General features: G+C 39.4%; 1 protein-coding gene across 1 annotated transcript in view; it reads left to right on the plus strand.

Moving 5' to 3' along the window:
- LOC124162571 (GS homeobox 2-like) overlaps positions 1 to 27,185 on the plus strand; it is a 177,738-nt gene that overhangs the window by 19,447 nt on the left and 131,106 nt on the right. The window contains exon 2 of the mRNA XM_046539150.1: positions 25,261 to 25,478. Coding sequence (XP_046395106.1) covers positions 25,261 to 25,478 — 218 coding nt within the window. The remainder of the gene's footprint in view (positions 1 to 25,260; positions 25,479 to 27,185) is intronic.

Here is a 27,185-nt window from a genome sequence, read left to right on the forward strand (position 1 = left end):
ACTTAACTAATCACTAAACAATCATGATCTTGCTCTTGATCACTTGGTTTACCCAGAAGATGGAGCGCTGTATCGCCTCCGAAACGTCGGCCAGGTATGTGAACAGTGACATCTCGAGCCGACATCACCCTGAATACCAATATAGTGTAAAGATTCATTGCTAATTTTTTTGTATCAACTGGCCTATAGCACAGCCTTTTCTGTTTTTCCTGTAACTTATGCAACTTGTTGTCCAGTATGCGTACCAAATGGCATAACATTCAGGAAACATATGGAGGCCAATCGCTGGCTTTTTTAATACAGTAGATTCTGGTTAATTGGGACATATCGGTACTTGTGCACTTTGCCCCAATTAAGTGGCTGTCCCAATTAGGCGAACTATCCTGTAGATGGGCATAAAAACTTTTAAATTGTAGAAAGAAGACTAAAGAATGTTTACAATGCAACATAAGTTTATTAAACTATTAATTTGATTAATAAATTTTCAACAAAACAACAAAAAAAATGAAAATAAATTAAGCGATTTTCGTTAATTTATTTTCATTTTTAAGAATTACAACATTTTTGTCAAAAATATTTTTCACAACCTCGGGCGAAGCCGAATGAATGCCTTTTACTAAGTCCTATTAAATAAAAGTCCTCTCCTCTTGCGGATAGTATAACAATAAGAGCTTTCAAAATAGGGTAAGAATACGACTGGGTTCTGTTCTTCTCTATTGGGTTCTGTTCTTCAAGATCTGCCCCAATTAAGCGGCTGCCCCAAGTAACCGGTGGACGCATTAAACGGAATCAACTTTAGCTGATTTTTACGGACTCATTATCGACGTTTCATATAATATTTCATCAGCGTCGTCATCAATCCTTGAAGACCGATCGACAATGATATCAGGCAGAGAGAAATCAATATAATTGATTACAAGGTCCTTAAAAAGGACGAGGTAAATGTATTACCTGAGTAACTTTTGTTGTGTGTCATTTATAGCATACTGTATCGTATGAATTTAAAACAAATATGCTCTCCATTATTTTGTGAAAATAACACGCGGAATTCCTAAATTTTTAGTGCTCTAATAACGATAACACAATGCGTGAGGAAATGAGGCGTGGTCCCTCAATCAGTGTTTCAACCTCTCAGTTCTGTTGGGCCGGTGAGGGTAGGGCTCACCCCAGACTAAGCCGCTTGCGAGTGAATATCATAGGTAGGAGGCATAGTTCCTTCTCAAGGGCCTCCTCACCCTTCCAAGATTTTTTTGTGGGTTATCGAAGGCTATATAAGAGGTTTGAACCCAGGTCATCAGCCAATTCAGCAGGTCTACCCTCTCTTTCTTAATTAGCTACCTTGCTCTTAAGTTGTGGTGTAGAAACTAGAACATAACTGCCCTTTCAAAATTCAATATCTTGAATAACTCTTAGTTCCACGAGCCGACATATCAGCTTTGAGATAGTAAATTGTTTATTATTAATAACTGCGCAACACATAAACTTTTTATTAAAAACCAGCATTAATCCTCTAGTTAAAAAGTAATACAATAAGAGTTAAATTTAAAAAAGCATGTTGGTATACCAACAAATGACGCGACGGAAAAATTTTCCCGAAGATGATACATTTAATTTATATGTTTTCGTTTAGCATTACTCGCCAGAGCCATGCCAAGTGGACGACAAAAAGAGGGTTAAAATATAACCAATCCCCTAACTAGGTCTTGCTCACGTACATCAAGAATTCTCGCCATCTTCTCGTCTGAAAAACAATCTTCCCTTCCCTCCAGCACACAAGGAGTCGCCTATTCCTTGGACCTAGTCCCCCAGGACAACTCCCTCCTCCGTCTTACATCTTTCTTTCTTTCTATTCTCCTCTCTCTCTCCCTCGAAACGGAGAGATTCCACTTCTGCTAATGGAGTCTTTGCCCCCTCCCCCCATATCCCCTAAACCACCCTTCCTATCCAGACTAAAAGCTATATTGTTCCTGCTACCCCACTGGGAGTCATGCTCCAAGCCAGAGAAATAAATGCAAAAGAAAATCTGTGTTATTGAGCCTGGATCACACTTTTTCCGTCCATTTTCGACCCATAGTTCCAGTGATCGCTCCAAATGAAGCGAAAAAGGTGACCGGTTTACGCGATGATCATTTGCCGCAATATCTCCAAGGATGAAAATCCTATCCCTCATTCCATGAATATGCAGGTCCCTTTATTTATCGCTGAAACCATGGGGTTTGTAATGGAGGAGCGAAACAATCGCAGGAACGGTCTATCAGCCAATCAGATCGCGCGGCCGAAGACAGCGATTGTAACGCCACGTTAGGCTTTCAAAAGAATGATAGATTTAAATACGGAAAGCAAAGGAGGATGCGTTGGATATGATGGAAAATGACCGTGTGATTCAGAGAATGATGGGACGAGGGATCACTTTTTTCGTCCGCTATCACTCAGAGGGACGGAAAAAGTGATAGTATATTACCGGCTTCTTTGCTATTTCATCCGCGAATTCATCCGATAGATTTCATCGTACTCCATTATAGAAGAATGTTAAAAATATTATTTTCCACTCATACAAAGTATGATGTTTGCCTGTTCAGCCCCTTACTTTATTCACTTACGTTTAATTTTCTCGCTCGGACGTAACAGTACTCCTTCTCGCTCGTATAGAGAGTCGATTTTGAAGGGCGTTGGATGAAGTGTCATAAAAATCCGCATCAAATATTCGTTACATATGATATCCCTCTAACCTTATCATTTCTTTCGTACCTGTAAATATAGTGATCATGCTTCCCGTGTCGCTCTAAAAGATATCTTCCGAAAAGATAGCGGAAGCAATCTAAGTCTAGTATTTAGTCTCCGGGTCTTGGTTTAATTGATTCAAAAGCTTGAGCCTTGTAAGGATATTTATATTATATTAAAATAAACTTGTACTTTTCCACAATTATTCTAAGTCGTACGTCGCGTTTCGACTGATAGAGCCATCTTCTGGTTGAATACAATTGGCTCTGTTAGCCGAAACGCGTAGTGCGCATTGAAATAATTACGGAAAAGTGCAATTATACTTTATTTTAATATGTCGAACTTCCACTTCATCACAACTTTAAATTTAATCAATTATATCAATGCTCATCGATGAGAAGTGTAATATATTCATATGAATCATCTCGCTCCGAATTTCATCGCTCTGTTGAGCTGGTCTTCGGTCTCTCTCTTCTCGAGTCTTTTTCGTGCGGTTATCAATTAAATTCTGTATTATATTAATTGATATTTTAACCCTTGAAGTTCCAATCAAGTTCTATTTACGTATTTTTAAGGCATTTTCTTGAATTGTTACTTAGGTTCTAAGGTTTAACGTTAGTTTGGCTGAAGAACATCCGTTTTCTGTATTATTGAATGAAATAAAATAACTTAAAAAAAATATTTCATTCAATAATGAAGCAATTCCACAAAATAACGCCTGAGACCGTGTATTATATCCGTTTTCTAGCACAGCTCGATTGGGAATCGTAACAAATGTGTTATGGTGTAATGCTTGACTTGAAGAGTAATTCAATCGTCGGCAATAAGTCAGCGTGAGTGACTCTTGTTGAATCGATCCACAATGGTAGTTTAGATGGGTAGGAGACACAAAATGTGAAAAGCTTTGTTTATTCGGGGTGTGTGGTAGTCTAGTTGGGAGAGCACTTCACTGCAGACCCAAAGGTTCCCGGGTTCAAAGCCTGGGTGAAGCTATCCCACTCAAAACTAGGTGACCAAGGGGAAAGAACTAGCCCCCCAAACCTTAGCGTGTGAATTCTCTTACCTTTTGCTTAATCCGGGGTAAGCTCTAACCTCACCTTTCCCAATCGACCGACGAGTTGAATCACTGAGTCAATGTAATGCTCTTTCAAAGAAATAAACGTGTATCTACAATCAAATTTAGGTCTTGCAATGCGTTTTTTAAAAAGTTCATGTTTCCTTAATTAATTGTCTATCAAATATTAATTGTTAATTAGTCTTGTACCTCGTGTTAGCGAAACATGTTTGCGGAAACGTGTTTAACAGATTTGGGAATGATTATCTTCGCTTCACATCAACTTTCCACCAAGTGTATATGTATTTTCTGGGAGGTGGAATTTTCAATGTGGAAACAAGTTTCTTTCCTTGGAAAAATGTGCATAGTATCTGAAAGTCATTTGTTTATTTAGATACGAATTAATTTATGAGAAAGTTTCAATACTACACTCGCTTTATTTTGGAGTAACGAGCATGCGAGTCGGAGGAGCGCGGGGCTTTTAAGTTGTAGAGCGACTTGCCGATCCATTTCAAAATTAAAGAGACTCAAGTTTGAAAGAACATATCTCTTGATTAGAGGTGATAGCATGAATACATAACTTGCTGTATTTAAAAGCTTATTACGGCATGCGTCGAAATATTGATGTCAATTTTCTTCAAAATCTGAGGTAATGTGCTTGCGCGAAGGTCGAAAAACAGGTCCGTTTGAGAATCCGCAGCGGAAGGTGTACCTTTCGTATTATGTAAATTCATACTTTATTCGTATCAAGCAATTTCCTATTTATGGGTGTAGTCCTTTTTAATAAAATTATAATTTTTTAAATAAAAACTTCTCAATAATTAGTTTTTTTAACAATTGAGAAAGTGAAGAAATCTCCGAACTGGAAGAACTTAGCCACAGTAAAATTAGAACTGGAATTATATTTTACATGTCTTGGCGTGGAAAGATTGTAGTATATCAGAGTAAAAAGATTCGCTTTAAAAGCAGAAGGGTGATCAAAACTGGGTTTTAAAATTAATAAACACTTTTCTCTTAAGTGGATATTTTACGCTTCACACTTCGATCGCCTTGAGTTTCCTTTCATGTCCAGTAAAATTAAGGGAAGGAGCAAATTTAAAAATCTCTGGAATCTTTAACGACGCCATATGTAAAAAAATTGAATGATTTTACTGTGAGTGTGAGGGACAGAAACCACGCGTCCATAAACTCTTGTCGTCGTTGACAAGTTGTTTTCTTTGAAATTAATTCCTCACTGATTTAATCAGTGCAGTGTGAATATGCAATATTACATGTGTGTAACGTGACCACCAAATAACATTGGTTATTCTGTGATGGATTGGATTTTTCCAAATTTTCTGACCCTACGGATAAGAAATCTACGCATGGTTTTTTGTTAGAATGCATACTTTGTATGCATTTTTTGTATGCTTACTTTGTATGTCGTGTCCTGTTGATTGATGCAAAATTACACATTTATAAATATTCAAGTGTGTAGGTATCAATTAAACAATATCTAATGTGTATATTCATAAAAATGATCTACTGAGACATTACTAATTGCAGTAATGCATTTTATCAGCTTTTATAAGGGCATTTATCCATTATTTCGTTTGAAAACTGCCGCGATTCCCATGTCTTCAATGACAGGGTCAGCAATGTTAGTGGGCAACCGGAATTATCAAACTTGATACTTACACGTCTTACGCAAGAAACCTTATGCCGTGTTTATGTTTAGTTTAGTACCATTTCACTAATTAATAATGAAATTTGTGGTATTCCATTATAATTTTCTTGGATATTACTTATTTTTTACATAACGCGACCCGGGTTTCGATGAACTATCATCATCTTCAGGTGCAAATTATTATCCAAGAAAACTTAGCACCATTTCCCACTGATGGCTCTATAAATTAGCCCTGTTTATATCCGATGTTTAGATTTCAAAGAAGTATTGTTAACCATCTTCGTCATAGATTATAGATTCGTCAAAATGAGCGTATTTTACTGCTAATTTAGGAGTAGAGGTAAATTACGCATATAATCAACAATAGGGGGCGATAATGGATAATAATTTCCTTGTAGGAAACCGTGTATCACTTAAAATACACAAGAGTTAATCGCGTCAAGAACTATTTTTTGCTTACGATCACTCAGAAAGTCGCGTATCCAATTTACTGTTTTTTTCAACCGATATGACTGTAATTTGTAAAGAGTGGGGTGATGAGGTGCCGTGTAAAATGCTTTCTTAAAATCCAGATCCATAGATTAGCCATGGAAATGCCTTTTGTATGCACCAGGTTTGATAACCTTGTGAAGAACCCCATCGAGATGTCTTACGAAAGAAAGGTACTGTCGTCTAAATGCTGAATTCAGTTCCAGTTCCCGCTCCAAGCCTTACGCATGAAGGTTGTTTAGATTCCATGATAGTATTTCAACGTCTCCGAGTCTCTAGCATCTCCCAGTCCAATTCGTTTACATGTTTACTCACACTTTAAGTTCGCTCGTAGCAATTTTTGACAAAGTCTATGACAAAAGTAGAAAAAAATATTTAATGAATTATTAATTTTCCGGTTATTGCTATGAGCCAGTTATCTTTGTTCGGGGTAGTTACGGTTGTTTTCCTTGGCCTTTGTGGAGTTATGGAAAGGGAATTTAAAATAAAATAAAAACTGAATGTGTGGAGATTAAGAGCGAAAAACTTAGCATAAAATATCACCGGAAAATAGATCCGTTTTCAAGTGCCCAAGCGATCTAAGCCGAGCGGGCAGCCTCCTAGTCTTGACGATCTCCCAGTCCAATTCGTGGAAAAGCTGTGTGGAGACGCTTTATGTTCACCCGTAGAAGTTTTCGACAAAGATAATAACACGGTGCCAATATTCCAACCCCTTTTGCGAGAGTGCCAACAGAAGGAAAGATCGCTCATCGATGGCCGGGTTGGTATTCGTGTAGCATGGCCTCGTGCTCCACGACTCGCGTCTTCCGTGTCCGAAAGGGTCGTTTATAACAGCCCTACCGACGGGAACCACCGCTCCACACATATATGTATGGGTATCGACTTTGCATATGATGGAGAGTGGCTGTTTTTTTGGCTCGGATGAGAGGGAAAGGGTCCGAGCGAGACAAAAGGAAGGGAAGAAGTGATTCTTTTCGGAAGAAGTGTGTGGACGAAGGGGAGAGGCAATTCTTAATATAAAAAAAGGGAGGAAAGAAATGATGTCTAGTATCGGCATGGACGTGAATGGACTTGGCTGCTGGTGTTTTGAGTGTCTCGCAGAAATATATATATATGCGGCCCCCTTCCGGTAGGGACGCCTTGCTCTATGATGGATCGATCTCAGTGTCTATCGTGGAGAATTCCTCGCTTCTCAGCTACTCCTTTGTTTCGCGTGGTTAAACTGATTAAACTCTTGCTGACAGAGATTTATTCCCTGAATGACATTTTCTATCCATAGAATTCAGTAAATTGTTTTAAGAAAAGCAAAGAGTTTCTGCTAAGAAAGGTGTTATAAACGTTTTCAAATAAAGGTATATTGTACGTAATTCTTATGCGTTATGAGAGAAAGTGCGTTATGAAAAAGTATGTGTTAAGAAAAGTTATCCATGTGTAAATTACTGTAAATTGACAATCGAATGCAATTGTCAAGAAAATAAATCACTCAATTAAACGAACGAAATAAATGTATTTTTTATGTATGTTAGCACCAGTCATGTTCTAAATAGTGTATGATGGTAGCCCCAAAACCTTTTCACAAAGGGGTACCTATATATTCCACAATTATGACAGGGTTTTTTTATTTTTCTCGATGTAATGTATTGAATATGAGTGGAATAAAATTATATTATTATTATTATATATATATTATATTAATTATCGATTTCGATAGAGTTTTTTTTAACAATCAAGATACTCTTATTTTCACTTTTTTCGTTCCGTCACCTATTTCTCGAGCCGAAAATGTATCGCTTTAAAACATTTCGCAGATAAATCGATAGCGACACGAACTCTTTCCCAGTGGTTTGCCGATCCTAAGCTCCCCCTCGCTTGTTCTATGTTATTTACACTATTCTATGCGATTCCTTTTCTCAATGAGCAGTGGATCCCGAACGAATTAATGAACCAGAACTCTAATGCAGTCACCAACTCATGAAAAGCGGGCGGAAATATCTGCGTTGTTTATTTATTTTAAATCTTATGATAGAAAGGCTGTATGGGGAAGATTTTTTGTAAAAATCTGTCTCTTTCAGATACTGAATTCCGTTAATGATTCCGTGATTCTAGGTCTTTGTGACCGACCACTTAAGGAATATTCCCTATTAGGTATTTTCACCTGTTTCCTGGGCATAAATTTCGTTACTCGTAAAATTTTAAGAAACAAAATTTACGAAGATTTTCAATTTAATGATTAAAATTTCCAAAAAATACGTCATTTTGATACGATTGCCAGCCTCATGATAGCTTCATCATCAGAAACCCAGTTCAAAAACAGCATTATAATGACTCATTTTGAACTTTAAATCTTCATCTTTAATTATTCAGACTGAGTAGACTAGATCTTTCTCAACATTTGCCTTGACTTTAAATTGCTGTAATTAAGTATTTTGCTGATACAATCGCGATCTTTCTTTACTTTGAATATGTAAATAATGCCCATCCGACAGCAATGAATCGAAAGCGGGAATAATATTTTTTTTAGAATCAGTGTGTTGACCAAATTGAAATGTTTTCAACAATCCTTCCCGTCGCGAGGCTGAAGCATCTTTGTCTTCCGCGCGTGAGATATACTCCCTGAAGAAATATTCCCTCCCCTGCGCTCGAAGAGGGAAGGCCTCAACGCCCCCTCCCCTCATCTGTCTGCCTTTCGTCACCCTCTTTATCCTCACCCCCGGGCACTTTGCATCATTTCCACACCCCTGTGCCGCGCGGCGTCTTGGGATATCCCTCAACCACCGTTCCCTTCTTTTCTCTCTTCCCTTTGGCATTCTCAACCCCATTGCCTCGCATCATTTCATCCCCCGCCGCCCCTCCCGTTAACCAACTCTCATCACCCCCAAACACACAACACCTCAAAGATCTATGCAATGCATGTGTGCTGACTACCCTATTCAACCGAGTATCTCCAGAGCGAAGTTCTTCAAATTCACGTCACTAACTTCCGGTATCGTTATAAAGGTAAAACAGTTGTTTTGTATCCACCGATTTTATTTCTTAAACGGTCTAGGTTTCGGCAATATACTCCGTCATTATCAAGTTAACATCTCACAAGAATCAACCTGCTTAGATATGCTTAGAGCGGATCTTGACGGGGGATGGGAATGGGACAGAGTAGGGGTGGAAACGTAATATATAAGCAGGTTGATTCTTGTGCCATGTCAACTTGATAATATCAGTATATATTATCGAAACCAAGGTCGGTTAGAAATAAAGTCTGTGGATATAAAACAACTGTGTTATCTTTATCATGATATCTATTTTCGATTTCCACAAGGTATCGCCTAAGACATTAAACCCACTAACTTCGGGGTTGAATAGCTCTTTGTCTCTAGATAATTTTGAGAATTTTTTACGTGTTGAAAGTCAATTTCGTCAAGTCCTATGCAGCAAAATATTTTTATTATTACTGATGTTTCTTGTAGTTATATATTTTTATCATTTGGGGGAGGATGATGTGAAATGGAAGCTGGAATTTTTTTAAATAAGCAAGTATATGCACTAAAAAATGCAAAATTGATCATTTTTAATTCGTTTTTACACAATTTACGGAGACTTATTCCCCCCAAATCTACCTCTTTACCATAAATATTAATTTTTTAGGATTCTTATCCCCTCAAAACCCCTAGAAAAGATTTAAATGCTAAAATAATCCTTTTAATTCCTCCAAATGACCGAAAAGTGATAAAAATTGAATGGGGGGAGCTCCCCCGAAAATGGTGGGTGATGGGTAAAAACGGAGTTCATATTCGCATTTAGGAAGTCATTTTACATAAGAATCAGCAGGAATGGTATCAGGGCCGATTTCCATGCCGTCCAGTGTAATTGAAGTACTCATTTGTTTATTGATTCAACTCTACTTCATGTTGAAAATTGCAACATATTTAGCCAAACGATCATTTTTCATGACGTCACAATGGCATCATCCATCTTTGTCTCGGTGGCGTCACGCGGGCTGTGCCGCCATTATCATACAGTCATAAAAAAATCGCCCCTCCGAAATTTACGACGGCCTTCCCTCGGAGCATTTTAACGAAAGTAAAAAATTCCATTCCTCCTCCCTCCCTCATTCCACGCCCGTCGGCCCGACGAAAAATAAAATTCTCGAAACAATAACTTCCACGTTATTCTTTTTTTTTTGTTTATGGCATCCGCGCCACCTCCGTGGCGGTTATGCGAGGCTTACCTCATAAGCCTCCTTTCATTTCTAATTCCGTGTTTCCATTGTTTTCGCCGTACACTTTGGTGCGTGGCGCTACTGCGTTTTGGTGAGTAGAGTATGGATGGCGCCACCATCTTCTGAATGATGAGCTGAGTTAAGGTGAAATTTAGAGTGTAATGTAGTAAAAAAAAAAGCCGTTATGTCAGTTAGTTGAGGATTGCCAGGGAAATTTACAAAAATATTTGGGATATCATATTTTCTTCAAAAGTCAAATTAATATTTTCCTTATTCCTATGCGGATATGTAATTCATTCATTTGAGTGCAATCCTAAGCGGCATAGATAAGGCTGTTAGTCAGAAAATAGATAATTAAGTTGCGGTAAAAGGGAGGAGACTAGGGCAAACATTAAACTAGGAAAACAAAAAAATGACGAGGTGAAAGAGTTTTATCGCCAAGGAAACCGAATAACCAGCGTTGGGCGAAGCAAGAAAGAATAATAAGTTAAATTTTAGGTTTCCCCGGCGTATAGATCGATGAAAATTTTCTCGGGTTTCCCACCGGGCCTGGTAAAGGAGGCGATTGAAATTAGCCTGGAGGAGAAGAGCATTTACAGAGATAAAGGCTTCCAATTAAGCAGTGCCTGGAATGCCATAATCAATCGCTACATCCACACACAACAATAAGGACAACCAAGGATATGAATAAATAAATAAATAAGTACCGTAAAAGGTAGCCTGACTCTGACGACGATGGCAGACTTAGCCGTTGAAACGTAAGGGAGAATTAACCCAATACCACACCCGGTGGGACACCCGAGAAATTTTTCATCAATACTAAGTCAATATAAAGAGCACAGGCGAAGAGGGCATTCTATAAGAAGTAGAATCAACTCACTGCTGAGGAAGCAAGCACAGAAGTAAATAAAAAATTCATCAGAGGCTACATATGGTATGGAGAACATTCCTCAATGGAAGCAGTTGACAGCAGCAAAGAAGATAGGAGCGGAGGCATTCGAAATGTGGTGCTACCGAAGAATGATGAAGATACAATGGATCGACCGAGTTAAACAAATGAGGAATTGTTAAGAGAAATTGGAAGGGAAGTCTTCTGAGGTTTGACGGGAAGAAGGGCAAAGGACAGCACCGAATGAGTTACATGGGACGCGTTATTAAGCAAGGGAATGAATCCGTCTCTTTAAGAAAGCTAGCAGATAGGAGAGCGGAATGGAGAGCTGCGCCAAATCAAACTTAGGATTGATTACTTCTAATAATTAATGTTGCTATGCTGCACACCTCAATTTCCAAAGCTAGTTCTTTAATTTCACTATATTTTTTCTTCCCTGTGCCCTCCATTATCTGTTCCGAGAATGTACTTATCTCCTGGTCTTTTTGGGGAGCTTTCCTTCAAATTTTCCCTACGTAAAATGTCTCACCTTAAGATATATACCGGAAGAATATTGTAAGACATGACGTATAGGCAGGGAGTTTCTCTGAGGTATAAAAATTGCTGTAAAATTCATTGTTCCAAACAGTATCGTATTAAGAGGTTTCGTACAATTCCATGAGATCCATTGATATGTCCGACTATTTTCTACGATAGAGGCATACGAAGATAGAAACCAAGGTGTATATTCCATGGTAACCAATGTAAAGCCTTGCCAGTATATATTTCTTTATTTCCATTTTTGAAAATGTTTCCTACTTAATTTCTCAGATATAAAATTGTAATGAGAAAGATCAAGGCATATATTGAAAAATATCTCCATACGCTCTGAAATTTCAAGATAATAGCCTGCGTTTAAACGAAAAAAGACGAAATGCAATCGCTCTAGCGGGATTGATGCGTCCTCTTAAAAGTCTGAGGGCGGCGAAAAAGCAAAGCTCGAATGTGTGAGAGGAACAGACGGAAGAGGATAGCGCGAAAGAGAGAGATGTTCTCACTTCGGCAACTTAATCGGAGGTAAGCGAGGAACACTCAGTGCGATGAGATGATCCCATCAATCCAATTAACAGGGATCACGTGCGTGCAGTTTAAGCTCACACTTAAAGGGACCACCTCGGCCGCCATTTTGGATCACGGGAACGAACAGACGACGAGCCCAGAGCGCAGACAAGCCTTCAACGCAACAATTGAAAGGCGCATATTAGTTTGAGCTTTTTTTGTATGGGCTCTTAAAACTTTGAAGATTGTTGTGGACACAAAGAACCTTTTCTCTTTTAATTATAATTTCCTATCAATTTTTTTGTTTCTCTTTCCCAGTTTCGTGCCAAAAAGCAAAAGAATATTATTCTTTGATTATATTCCTTTCATATCTTTCGTGTTTCATATTGACGATGTTTTTGGAAAAGAGTATAATGTATTTATAATTGAAACACGAAGTCACGCCTAATATAGTTGAATATATGTAGATTTTATTGTTACATGGGCATGCTCATTACACTGAAATATAAACCATTGGATTATGTGACACGGTTTGCGTAATAAACAGGCGTAAACTGCAAAATATGAGTATATTCCATCAAAAGCTGACTATATGATTTTTAGACTCAGGTAAGTAACATAAGATAAAGATAACGCAAAATATCTGATTCGTCGAACACAATTTATCAATTTGGCATTTCTGGAGCGAAATTATGCATAAAAATTGAAATATTAAACACTGCATTTATCGTGCGCATTTTTGTGTGCTATGATTTTACACTTTCAACTTTTATATCGTATGTTTTTTTATTGAAACTTTTGCAAAATTTAGTAACTTTAAACCAAAACTTGTAGATAAGAAAGTAACAAAGTTTTAAATCTCAATGCTAATATTGTCTCTAAAACATGAATAATAAATGACACTATACCTTTCGTTTATCATTCCCAAATTATAACATACTTTCTCTTCCGGAATACACCTGAAATAATTGAGTATATGTTATGGTAGCTGAGTATTTTACAGTAATTAAATTTACAATATTCCGCATGCCAGCCTTCGCGGTCCACCTTTTTTCAACGCACTGTTAATAATGGGATCCTCTGTCTTCATTTGCACTGCTACATTTATTATTGAATTTGATTGATTTAATTTTTGTTTCGCCCTGGATTAGATTTTAACGAGGCCCTCCACGATTTCACCTTACGGTATATGATTGTCCAATTCTCGATGCCAAGTACTGAGCTCTTAACAATGGGGAACATGCACAATTTTTTAAAAGTACTATAATATGAAGGTCCCTACCTCAAATGTATTTGCCAAAAATCTGGTGCATGAATTATGTTTTTAGCTGAGTTATGTGTCTTCAAAAATTTTCTTCATCGGCTGCTTGAAAACATGACGTCATCGGAGAGTGACGTCACGGTACGGTAACCACTGATGACAGACTGAGGAAGTGAATAGAAAATCGGTCTATGCAGGACTCAAACGCGAACTAAAATAATTGCTATTTTTATTTCGATAGCTTGCATTCAAGGCTCTACCGCTCTACTCTCTTAGCGAAGTGAATGGTGTACCGTCCGATGACGGCAGAAGGCGTTTCAGGTGACGTGACTTCAAGCGATATTCGAGAACTTTTAATTAGCATTTAATGACGTTCGTGGAATACTAGGAGAGTTTTGGCTCACATATTTGGACTCGTGGGAAAATTGTCTACTCAGTGAGACGCACTAGCATGATGAACAAATTTCATGCATGTTTCCCCATTGTATGCTACTACCCCTTCCCCGAGTGAAGCCAGGGAATTGCGCATCAGGCCATCTTGAGAAATGCCTCTAGAATTGCGCTCTATTTAATCACTTGGGAAATCGCGATACTTTGGACTTTGTTTCCTCAGCTCAAACATTTCTGATGAGAATGAGAAGGTGATTTTTAAAGACTCCACACCTCAGTTTTTACTCCCTTAAAATGCACGAACTCCTTGCAATTGAACTTTGGGCATTTGCTCATTTGAATTGCATTGGTGTCGGCCATGGTCCGGATAGATTCAGCGTGGCTTTTCCACAGATCTCGTACGAGCAGCATAGTGATGAAAATTCAATTTTTTTGTAATGCCAGGGTTTATTATAGGTTTAATTAGCTGTCACTAACTCTAATTCGCGACTATCGCTACGATTTTCGTCTAATAGCTAGCGAGATTTAGCTGTAGCTGAGCTTCAGCGATGAAAAAACTGTTGAAAACTTACAGGATTTTGATCACGATTTAGCCACTCTCACCCATTGGTCGATATGGCGAGAGTGTGTCAAGGATCACTCATGTATGTTAGTGTGAAGAGTAACTTAATGGGGGAGTTAAGGGGACCCTGAGAGTTTGGCAGGTGGGATCCGGGTGGTGCATGGTGCCTGGGGGAGGGGAGTAGGGAGAGAATAGAGTATATTCTTTCTCGGAAGTGTTTTTTATGACCGCCGACAATTTTAAAACACTTCAATTTATATCATATTCCGCGTGCCTCCACCTAATAATTCGTACTTCTTTAACGCCCCGTTAAAAAAATGGTGCATATCTCAACTATTTTCAAGAATATATATTTTTTATTTCATTAATTTAATTTTAGTTTCCGAGAAAATTGTATTTCGGCGATTCTCTTTCCCCTCAAAATTTCGCCGTGCGGCTTTCGATGATCAAAATCTCGATACCACGGTGTTGTCTTTGCTGGTATACAATTAGTGATCGCTTACTCTCCGTTGATAATGCTCGAAGTGATGAATCTTGTTCGCAACAACTTCACTGAACACGGTGAAATTTTATGGTTGAAAACGCGAAAAAGTAAGCCTGTAGGTTCAAAATAACTTAAAATGGCGTAGCTTGACTCCGGTCTGTCATTAATTGAGAAAAACTCAAAAAACTTTCGAAGGCCCTCTGAAATCCAACCAACGATTGAGTTGCAGTTTTTGAGCGAGTGTATTGTCCGATTGTTGTATTGTCGTCTTGTAGCTAGAGAGCGTTATCTTTAGCAAACCCTTGTAACGACGCATAAGAACCGGACTGAAGGCTCAGGATCACGATAATGATTTAATTGAGCTCGCAAATATTAAGTCGATAGGTAGGCCGAGAGTTTTGCGGAGGATGACATTTATGTCAGGATGGAGTGACTTCCGTGGATTTTGTGAGGACACGGGCGGAGGTGGGGGGGATGGAAGGAAGGGGTTGTGGGATTGGAGGCCGCGGAGGTGTCTGGAGGGGGGTAGAAGAAGAGGGTGGGGGTAGTTTGGGGCGAATGCTTAAGCCCGCGGCGAACACCAAGGCTTTGCACTAAAGTCGAAGCATTCCATTTCCATCCGTAATGGGATTAAATCTCCCTCCCTTACCCCACTCCACTCCACCCCCATCCCACACGCTCATACTCTATCTCTGCTTTTTGAAAATTCGGACGAATCTGCTCTCGAAATATTTTGCATTCCCTTATTCCAAAAAAAAGTTAAGAACTCACTTGTGTTACCTCATGGCATTAACCGAATCAGGGACGTCTGTAAAGGTGGGATTATCATGAAGGATATCTTCCTCCACCCCCGAAATTAGCGAAATTTGTGTAGATTTGTAGCTCCCTCCCGCCCTGCGCTCAGAGATGTCGTAGTGCTTACTGCCCATCTACCTAGTATTGCGATTTACGGGGCGTGTAGTTAGGTGAGCGTTGTGGAAGAGGCAAAAAAGAAAGCTCTGTTGGAGGTGCATGGGTGTGGAGGACAATGGATAAGGTGAAGTGGACGGAAGGGAAGAGGAACGACGAAGTACATAGCATGGTGGGTGAGGAGAGGCAGATTTTAGATGAGATGCGAAGGTTACAGAGGGTATGTATGGAGCGAGTTCTGACCGGGGAGGGGATGTTGAAAACAGTGTTAGAGGGAAGAATGTTAGGTAAACGAGGGTGAGGAAGGAAGAGAAAAGGATTTATAAATACGCTTCCTACCTGTTTTATTATTAACTATGTCCTTTTTTTTACTTACACTAGGCGCAGTTATAAATCTCTGCATTTGATTTATTGGCATCTTAATACTTGAAAATTGTTGTTGGGTTTATAGCCTTGTACACCTCTCCGCTGTTGCGTACGTTTCGATGAAAGACTCAGCCATCAAAACGTCGTCAATAATAGTGCCTACCCTGACTGCAAACCCAACAGCAATGTATCAAGGTGATACGTCGGGAAAACTTTTTCATCAGATGATATCAGATCAGATCAAAAGATTTTTCATCTTAATGTTTGTTTGGAGTACACGATTAAATTATATCAATCAATAGACCTAGTATTAGAATCACCGCCTAAGCTGGTTCTTCTTTCTTTGACAGTGTCCACCCTGTTGACTGATTCAGCCATCACTCTTTCTCATCTCGTTTTGCTTGCCTTTCTGTTGCTGTATTCTTGCCTAGTCTCGGATATCTAGCCTTGGACTTTCATGGGGTTCTGCGTGAAACACTGTTCAGTTTGCGATGACATAATTACGTAGCCACTTCATGCAGCTATACACCTCTTCCGATAATTTTTCTTTCAGCTCAGATTTTATATGCCATTTTTTGCTATTTTCGACTCCAAAAATTGATACCTAAAATTCAACAGATTTTTTTTTAAACGTATCATCATCTCTGATCAACCATCGAAAGAATGGCTAGATTTAGCTATGGACTCAATAATTCTCGTATCAGGTAATCTTCTCAAATCTACGTATTTCTTCTTCATTGTATGCTCCTTGACCCGCTCCACGTATTGTATCCGAGGTCTTCCTTTGTTCGTTCACCTCATCCACTTGCTCCTCGGCTACGGCATTCATCAATCCGGCTATCATGCCTCAATAAATGGCCCAATAGGTTGTTTCGTCCTCCTCGAAGAGTTTTCATGAGGCTCCTCCCCTCTAATACCCTATTTAGGATTTCCTTATTCCTCACTCGGCCGATCCATTTGATTTCCATCATTCTAGTTCTTTGCCATGGGCGTACCCAGCGAGGGGCAGGAGGGGCCAGCTGCCTCCCCATAGAAACAAAAATTCCAAATGTCTTTAAGGAAAATAATATTTTTTCAAGCAAATAATTTTAAAAGCTAATAAAGAGCTGTTACATTTTCCTTAAAATGTTGGTTTCATTCACCTTTTCCATGCTTAGATCTTGCCTACAATTTGAACAACCTCATGCCTCACCCCTCCCTAGTTGTGTTCCTGGGTATCCTGGATAATGGTTCTTCGCCACATTTCCATTGAATTGTCTACTGCCATCGATATCTTTGCCTCATGTTTATATCAAATTTTAATGCTTCTTATCACAATTGTGGAACTTTCTTTCGTGATACATGGAAAAAAATTAATTCCACGAATATGAAACGGAGAGAATGGATGCATCTGTTGTTGGCCCTGAATGAATTTTACAACTGGAAACAACGAGAGAGTTCGTTTGTGTCCCGCTTTCCAATGTCGCAATAGTCCAAGCTGTTTCGCTCTGATCTCTTTTCTACCTTCGTGATGTGTGCTTGGGCTTCCTTTAGTCGTCCGCCATCACACGGGGCTTCCATCCACCCCACCCCATCCCTTCCCGTCATCCCCCTCGCCGCGTACAGCACCAGCAGCCACAGTGCAAGCAGTCCCTCTCTCTCTCTCTCTCTCTCTCTCTCCATCTGGACGCGAACGGAGGTGGGGATGGTGTTGGCAGACGAGTGGTAGCGAGGGAATGTCGGGAAGGGTGGGAGGGGGGGTGGGAAGGGGAGGGGGGGGGGCCGCGTGGAGGCGGAAGTGACGATCGATAAGGTTGAAAATGGCGGACTCAACGACTTCTCCTCACTCCACATGTCCACTGGGGGCGCTGCTACCTCGTTATACGTAAGTATGGCGCACCTATTCTTCTCATCGTGTCGTCTTTTCGCAAACCGACACTTGGCCCTTGGAATGTATCAATTCCACACTCCTTTCGAAAGCACAAAGATAAGAATGAATCTTATTTGAACTGATAGATGCTGGAATTCATTTTCTTCACGTGGACATAAAGGGGGTGGTGGTGGTTAACGTAGAGGTCGTGGGCTCGCGTCCCACCTGTGTAGATTTACCCTATCCAGGGCACGAATGCATTATATACTATAAAATGTATTACAACCCTATCCGGGGTATGTTTAGAATGTTACAAATACCAATTTTGAGGCAAATATGTAACTGTGCGGTGGTATGGTGATAAATTGAGATAATAAATATGCAACCAAAGATAATTGTATGGAAAATATCCCTGTAACCGGTTTTCCGGTTGTCAAAGGCAATCATGAAAGGGGAAGAGAACAGTTGTTAACAAGCCGAGGAATGGGCTATGAGCATTGGTCTCCAAGCCTAGCCCTCGGAGAGGGTTAGGAAATTACTTTTACCCTCACCCCCTGCGGATAACACCTGTCCTGTGTTGATGATTGCCACTGACAATCGAACAATCGGTTCTGGAGATATTTTTCATGCCAACTTTATTTAGCATTTGGATTTCCTGTCTTCGGGCATAACCACTCAAGCCAATTATTTACTTAATTTGTGAAACTCACAAAATTCCCTGGATCCCAAGAAACCACAGGATGAGAAGGATACTTTGCGGAACGGAGAAATGTTGGTATTCATTTATTTTCTCATGCAACGGGGGATGAGTCGAGAGGAATTTAATCCTCCAAGGTCATACTTTTTAATCGGACAATTGCACAGATGCGGGAAGGAAGAGGTTGGCTGGAAGGGATGCCATGGAGTAAGGTAGTGCACAAAGTATTACGAAATCGTCCTGAAAAACAGAGGAGTACTCGCGCATACAATCCCAATCCGTCATCTGGAGGATCTCCTCCAAGGAACAAAGTTCCACGTGGGTGTCAAGCGTGTATACTCTTTGGATTGCGAAGTCTTCAATCACGCCATTGACCTCGCAGGTACTAAAAAAATCACATTCGCTTACTAGCAATATGAAAAGAGATTATACTTTCTCTCAGGAACAAATTTCCACGCGGCTCTCAAGTTTTAGTTTTCTGTATCGAGAAATTTGGAACCATTTAAATCGTAGCCTGGATCCATGAATTTTCGAGCCATTTGGCAACTAATCCCGTAAACGATCCAAACCTTTTAGTGCAACAATGCCGGTATGTGGAATTATCATCGCTGGCGCCTGTTCACGTCTTGTAAGTGGACCATCTTCTCTTCTTAAAGTTTCTTACTCTCGCCAGCATCTATCTGCGCCTCCTCAAACACATCCTTCCTTTCTTTTCACACGTCAGCAGCAGTTAGACGTAGAGAGATCACTAGATATACAGTGTAATCCCGCCTTTCCGAACATGTTAAATGCGATCATCCGCTTACGGGGGGTGAGGATTGCTTAACCTGCCTTTGAGTTAGCAGCGTGAGCGTGATGCGTCGAAGAATGGGCGGGACGAGTGCACTCTAGTGCAGTTATACGTACTGTAAGTCCTCTGTACTGCCTGCGCTTTGGATGCACTTGACGCTAGCCTTTCCCTTTAAAACGGTTTTTTTTGCAATCATTTCGGCCAATTCAAACGGTCAAGTAATCAGAACAGGGTTCGTTCCAAATTTGTTCGAATTGGCGGAACTCCACCGTAATATTTTGTGAAATGGGAAAGTGTAGGACCTCCTTTTTTCGGCGTACTACCAAAAAGATTTTAAAATTGCAGCTTGAATTCCTACATAGCAAATATTTTGAAATTGCATCCTGAATTTGTACATTTCAATTCAAACCACCTCGCAGCAAAAGCCTACAACACGTCAAGTTGACTTATTGCTGCGATGTTAAGGCCCTCTTTATACGCTCCGAATTTTTAAATGCAAAAGCGTAAGTTTTACTCGGGCCGTCATCAAGAAAGATGGAACACGATCAATTGAGAGGGATGGGTCGCTACTTAGAGAACCACCTTTTGCCTTGATCCCCTTTCCTCCTCCTTCCAGCGTCGTTTTTCCTTCAAGATGTGGTCGTGTCCCCGTATGCACCGATGAGACGCCCGTTGTGACTGCACTTGCCGCCCAGAAAAGAGAGACGAGTGCCCAAGGGTCGTAAACGATAAACTTGCACACAGGACGAAGAGTTTTTCTTTTGTTTCTGCTTCACGGAGAGACAAGGCCGTCTAGCCATATAAAGACGCTCACTGAAGTTGGTAAAGGAATCCTATACGCACTCTTCACTGACGATTTCCACGGATTGATGTTCTTGTTTTTTGTTTTATAATCGGGAATTGAATAGGACGTACTCATGCAGCCCTATCTTCCATTTTATTAGAACGGATTACTCGCATAAATGCTTCGCTATAATCTTGAAATATTCAGGATATTTCAAGTAGACCGCGATCAATATTTTCTTGCATCTCAAATTTGAAAATTTGAGCTAAATGTTTTCTCATTTTTACTTTTTCATATTCAGTAGATATAAATCCAGAGTCAATTTATATTCTCAATAAACATTTCAAGATGATTGCGTAAATTTTTAAGGTGGTCTGAGACCAAGCAGATCCAGACGGGGGATCGAGTCGTCTTAACCTCCTCAAACCCCGAGGAAGAAAACTTTGTGTTTTAATCGAAATTTTCATAGATTCCGAAGGAAAACTCTTCTCCCTACAGCGGCGTCTCAACCAATTCAGTACATGCTGTATCTTCATGATCAGAGCAATGTTTTTCTGTCAATTTAATCTTCAATTTTATCGTCGTTGCATATTTGTTATTTGTCAAGCAAATGCAGTGAATTTATATTCCTTCTTCGCCGTATCGTTTTTCAGTTTTCAGTTTTCGCAATTTCTTCTCCCTTTTGATGTTTCCCCACCACCCGCGCTGAACTCACGTGAGCTGAAGAGGGAAAATTTTGAAGGGAGGAAAAAAAGGAAGTGCGGCGGGCGTTCGGCGGTTGTTTTTGTGGCGGCAGCGAACGTTTTCACGACCCCACACGCGGGAAAGGAAGGAGGTGGGTATTCATTAAAGAACATGGCGCCCCTTCCGCAGCGTTATACGTGTGTCGACTATTTTCTCGGCCGCCTGTGTGCTCTGCCTGTGGTTATTCGCGAGGGTATTCGGGGAAGATGATAGCAGAGGGCGCGGAGGGATACGGCAACTGGTCGGAAAAGAGGCGGAGAGGAAAGTTGGGGATAGTATTAAAAAAAAAAACGAGCGAAAAACAAAACTCTGCTCGACCGCGAAATTTTTATTGGGCCGTTATCGCTCCACTCCTTTCCGGGATGTTTCCGCGCTATTGCTTGGTGCTGCCATCTACCTTCCGCCCCCGAAACACACACTTCGACACACTTTTCACATGTTATATGTATAGATATTTTCCTATGGAGGGAGCCTCATGATTGGAAATTGTCTTGGAGCCACATTCCACTCTCCAAAATAAAAAAAGGAACAGCGCCCGCAGGAGTAACCTTAGAGAGAGGATGATTGGATTTTTATTTAGCCATTTTTTTCCTCCCTCGAGTTTGATTTTTTTACGCGTTCTTTTTTTTGCCTCTCGGTTGGTGTGGCGGGTCAGAGTTCCGCCGGCAAATGCGATATGGTGCGGCTGAATAAGCCATGACGTAAATTAAAACGCATGGCACGGATAAGCCGTCAGCGTGTATAGCCCGGCTGGCGTGGCTGCGATTCAGAGGTCTGCGCCCAAACAATTTGGGAGGCGCGTCCTGCGATACATTTCACGAGGTTCGGCCCTCGATTGTGATTGGCCCGTTCGCATGCAATCCACCCCAATTCGCGGATGCCCTCTTGCCTTTAACGTTTTATGTTTTTTATACGTCAGCATCACTAGATTTAAAAGATGATGGTCAAGAAAAAGTAATTACTTTTACAACTCTGTTCCCTTATTTAAATTTATGATCACTGTCGAGATCAAATATCAATTTTTAAATGGTTAGCTAAAATGGCTACATTTAATTTTTAAATTTACTTTTCATTTAAAAAATGAAAATACCCAAAGCAGGCATTGACCACAAATATCTTCGTTTCCACTATACTTTTAGACCTATTTCTTCGCGTATTTTATTGATGAATAATGAATTAAAAGAAAAAAGGAAATATGTTACCTTTATTCCCACAGTGAAGAAATATTACCAATAGTAAGTCTTGCTAGTGTAACCTTTTCAAAATATGCTTTTATCTAACTACGCTGCTGCTGTAAATTTTGGAGAGAGAAACCATCACTTTTGAAAAAAATTATACAATAATTAAAATGGTATCAATGGAACATTTTGCCATCAATAATGTGGATAATTTTTTCTCGATTAAAAAGCATTATGTACCTACATTTTATAATTTATGTGATTTGGATTACTTAAATATATAACATTAAGTTAGACCGTAATAAGGTAATTATGGAAAATGAATCTATTATCCTGTTCCAATTTACATATCCAGTCCTTAAAATTATTGGCGTTTCAATTTAAATTTCATTTGACCTTAATATTAATATGTATTTTCGAGGATATAGTAAGACCAAATCAAGACTTTTTGCTCATACAGTCAGAAAATAAATGGAAATGAGTAAATCTCTCGCTGCATTTCTGCTTCTGTAACATACACACTAATTAGTTTGGCGTGGCAGTGGTCGATGAAATATTAAATAAATGAATATCGCGTGCAGTGATGTCCGCATTTCCTGTCGTATGCCTGTATTCAGGTGATAATCGAAATAGCTATTTCGACGGTGGAATCCGTGCCTTTAAACGAGTCGAAATTCTCTCGAAATGGAATGATTTCCACTTATGATTTCTCCGTCCCCTTGTGCTATCATCATTTCGAAACAAAAAAGTGAATCATATCCATGGACACATGAATACTGTATCATAAACATCGATAATAGATTACTGACTGAGTAGCTAAATTAAATGATGAATACATTTGGCTCATCAATAAAATGATTCAGTCGTTCACACTGACCCGAAATCGCGTTTCGTTTTAGAAATTCAAAAGATGTGAAGGAATGATACATGGGAGTGAGGCATAAAATCTTTCTCACTTAGCCATTCTCTCATAGTTTTAAAATAAAAGGACGCGAAAGTTGGCGCCCACTTCTCATGAGATTGTGACGTTATTAGAGTTCTGGTATATTTATTGGTTCTGAATGAATCTATCATTAGGGAAGGAATGTAATACTGTGAACAACGAACTAACCACGCGAGACCGAAGCGAGAGACAGTGGCGTTGCTGAGACGCAGTAATCCCCTCCAGGGGAGAAGGTGACGTCATCAACTTATCTGCATAACGCTGAAGACCATCAATATTAAGTCGTGAATATCTCGAGGACTAGGCGACGAAGCGAGGAACGTAAAATGACGGGCCTCTATTTTTTTTAACCCTATAAAAATCAGCAAGAAAATAATGTTTGAACTATCCCATTATTAAATCCAAATTGGAAGCTATGACGTGATGGATGAGCTCCACAATAGCAATGAAGAGACTTTGTGACTTCCATAACACAGAACGACCGGTTGCGCCCGTCAAAACATTTTCATAGATGAAAATATTACAAAACATAAAAAAATATGGAGAAGACAATATTAATTAGCATCTTCCCATAGTTTATATAAATCTGTCTTCTCCATGTTTTTCAATATACCCGAAGGTGTCGTGACAGCCGTAACCGGTCGTTCTGTGTTAAATATGCTGTGGAAGTAAGAAAGCCTTTTCATTGCTATTTGCCCATTACATCATGGGGTAATGTGGTCAATCATATTCAACGATTTCTTTGTTAAACTCAAAATTGCTCTTTCGCTCGTTGTTCCAACCATTTACTGCTTATTTGAAAAACTATACTTTTAATATCTTTTTACTTAATATAGTTTGGCTCGAACAAAGATACGGGCTCAATGGTTAAAAAAAAGAATTCCTACTGATGAAAGAGAAGTAAGTCCCGCGATTGTATTGAGTGGAGAAAATTATTCTGAACCCCAAATCACGGTGAGTAAATTAACCTAATCTTTGATAAAAATAAATGATAGTTATTTATTTCCAATTAAAATATTACCGTGCTATCTACGAGAAGTAAGAACTCATTATATTAAATGCTATTGGTCGAGAGTAAATATATCATATTTATTTATTTTGCTGTCGCTAATCTCTTTTGCGCATCGTCATCATCTTAAGTGAACATGCAGAAGGTTGCATTGCCACAGCTCTCCAATCCGTTGTCTCATCGGCTAGCCTAATGTTTCTTCTCTTCTACATCCTAAATAAATGTCCTATATAAACTTATTCGGGACCGTCACTTGCCCTTCTTCCCTTGGCCGTCCTTTAACGATTGTTTTCATCAGGCCATCATGTCTCATAACTTTGCCAATTATAAGTCGTCCCTTTTATTCAGCACCTGATTTCGATTGAATTTTATTTGCTGTTGAAATAAAGTTATGTTGAAATGAGCTCATTATAACCATTTGAGTCCATCATCGAAATTTAAGTCCGTTTACTATTTGTATGAGCATTCAGTAGAATTATTTTTTTTACGGAAATAGATATTCGTGGCTTAATCCATATTCCAGGATGACAGATAATTTGAACACCAGCCTATATTTCACATTTAGCAATTAGGTAGAGTGTGTACGTATTTCGCCCATCAATGAAGTAAATGAGATTTCCACTGAACATAAATTTGTTGGATTAATAGAGGCGTGTCTATATTTTGGAAAAATCACTAATTAGTCGAAATATCTCTTCCACTAATTTTTGAGGCATGTAATTTGTTTTAGCTCATAAATATGACATGCGCTTGACGACCCGTTCCGCTGATTTTGTCATATTATCAAACTTTGTAAATGATCGATTATTTCTGCATACGCTTTCATCATCATTTTTTATGAGTTAGCATTTGGCGGCCTTGCATATTAGGTGAACACTCTAGTCCGGGTTCGTTTCACACATATGCAAGTAATTCAGAGCCTATATTTCAATGCAAGTTCTTTTATCATTTTTTCTCTCTCTTTCCAATACACTTCACTCATGACCGGATAACCATGCATTCTGACGCTATTTCTAGGCCTTCAGAAAAGAAGGTTCCTGGTTCAACTTCTGTTAGGGTCGTTACTGTTCCCTAATACTTTTCCTAGCAAGTTTCACCCTTGCTGTAAACACATTTACACCCGTGCGCTTGCCTGCGCCCAAAGTTGATTGTTACGTGCAATATCTTGGGGATTTTTTTTAAAGCTCATTCATTTTTTTTCATTCTTGTTATATATATTTGCAGACAACTTCGCGTCGCTGACGGCCGGCCTGCCGTACAAGGTGTACCCTGGCCACGAGGGTGTGTTGACGGAGAAGAGGAAGCAGCGCAGGATCAGGACCACTTTCACATCTGCGCAGTTGAAGGAGCTGGAGCGCGCGTTCCAGGAGACCCACTACCCGGACATCTACACGCGGGAGGAGATCGCCATGAAGATCGACCTCACGGAAGCCAGGGTGCAGGTCAGTCCAGTCGTCAAAACTGCATCTCGTTCGTGTCTCTCGCTGCAATTTTCGGGAGAGTATTATAATTTTTACAGGTTGTGTCCTCATGTACAACAGAATTGTCTTTGCGGGTTTCTCTGCGCCAATTAAAGACCAGCTCTCGTTTCTTCCCTCCTGCCCGAGACCTCGTCAGGGCTAATGAATAACCTCGCCTATATTGCGCAACAATGTATATGTGATTATGAGAGGGGATTTTGAATATTGTTAATAGTGCTATTCTTCTGGTAGTTACTGGATGCCACCAGTCAATGATCCTTTGCCCACTGTTTATAGAAAAATATTTCTCTTGATCTCTCGGTTTCTCTAATAATTCTGCTTTTGTAATAGTTCTCCCTTGCAAGGATAGTGGAGTTCTCGATGTCTACGCAACGTGTCGTATCCTGGGGTAACAAGATCTGCCACTGCCGATTTTTTTGAAAGCTGTATCCGGAGTTATAGCATTTTTTAAGTAAATGAAAGATTGTACCACTTTTCCACAAAATTGTTTGAGGAAAAGTGCTACACTCTTTTATTTATTTAGATATGTCTAGCTTCCATCAATTGAAGTCTGAATCTGTAATTTAAAGTTCTAGCATTTTCATGCGCATGAATTATTCAAGGATTGCCTACTTACTTGATGAGGTCCTATTATGCGATGGTTCGAAAGGAAGCGAAAGCTTTATCGACGAGACCATTGCTTGCTCGCCAATATGGCTATTATGGCTAAGCGAAAAATAGGAGATAATTATAATACAATGCATATCAAAGTACTGTTTCCACTATAAAATGCGCAATACTGTAACAATAAAAATGTCTGGGCGAAGGCAAAGATTAAATTTATGGATGAAGGCCATACTTCGAAGAATTTGTGCACGTTAAACATGTTGAAATAAACTTTGTAACCTTTTGTAAACTACTTTGTTATTTCCTAACAGCTTTTTTTATTACCCTTCGTTTTCAGCAACAATTCGTCCTTTATTAAGACGGAGAGCCAAGGTAGGAGAGAATTGGCTCTCCCCCGATGAAAAGGACACATTGTTGTTTAAATCGAACGGGGTAGGAAAAAAATAACTATACGGCAAGTACCGAGCAGTTTCTTTTTAACATATTTTACAGAGAATGCGCGCAAGTTTCTCCGACGTCCCATTCCCGAGGAATTTAATTCTCAAATTTAACAATAACTTTAGCTAAAATATTGGTTTAAAGTTAAACTTTAAGCATCAGGTTCTTTTATTAGAGTGCAATCTACTTCTGTTAATTAATTTGAAGTTGATGTGCTCATTGGTTTGCGTTTTCATGAATTTCATATGCTATTACAACATTTTCATTGCAAATATTCAACGCAGACTAAAACAAGCTTTTATTCTGATACAAATGGCTTTGTAATTGAACAAGCCGACACTTCATTACAGAGCTTTAATTTCTGGTATCCATGCTTTTGAAATGGACAGTAGTAGTTCCAGAATTTCTAAATCGTATCCACCTTGAACGGTTCGTATCTATATACAATCAGTAATAATGGACCGAGTTACTTGGTTGAAAACCCGAGACTTTCATCCATGACAACAAGAGAGACCCTTCTAAATTTTCAAAAAAAATTCTGTGAAGCTAATCTTTTTGTTAACCCGGATTTAAAGTTATTGCTAATTTTATTTTCCATGAGCGGGGCTTAATTTAGGCAAGGGC

Source organism: Ischnura elegans, chromosome 7 (genome assembly GCF_921293095.1).
Source record: "Ischnura elegans chromosome 7, ioIscEleg1.1, whole genome shotgun sequence".
In the NCBI taxonomy this organism is placed as follows: domain Eukaryota; kingdom Metazoa; phylum Arthropoda; class Insecta; order Odonata; family Coenagrionidae; genus Ischnura; species Ischnura elegans.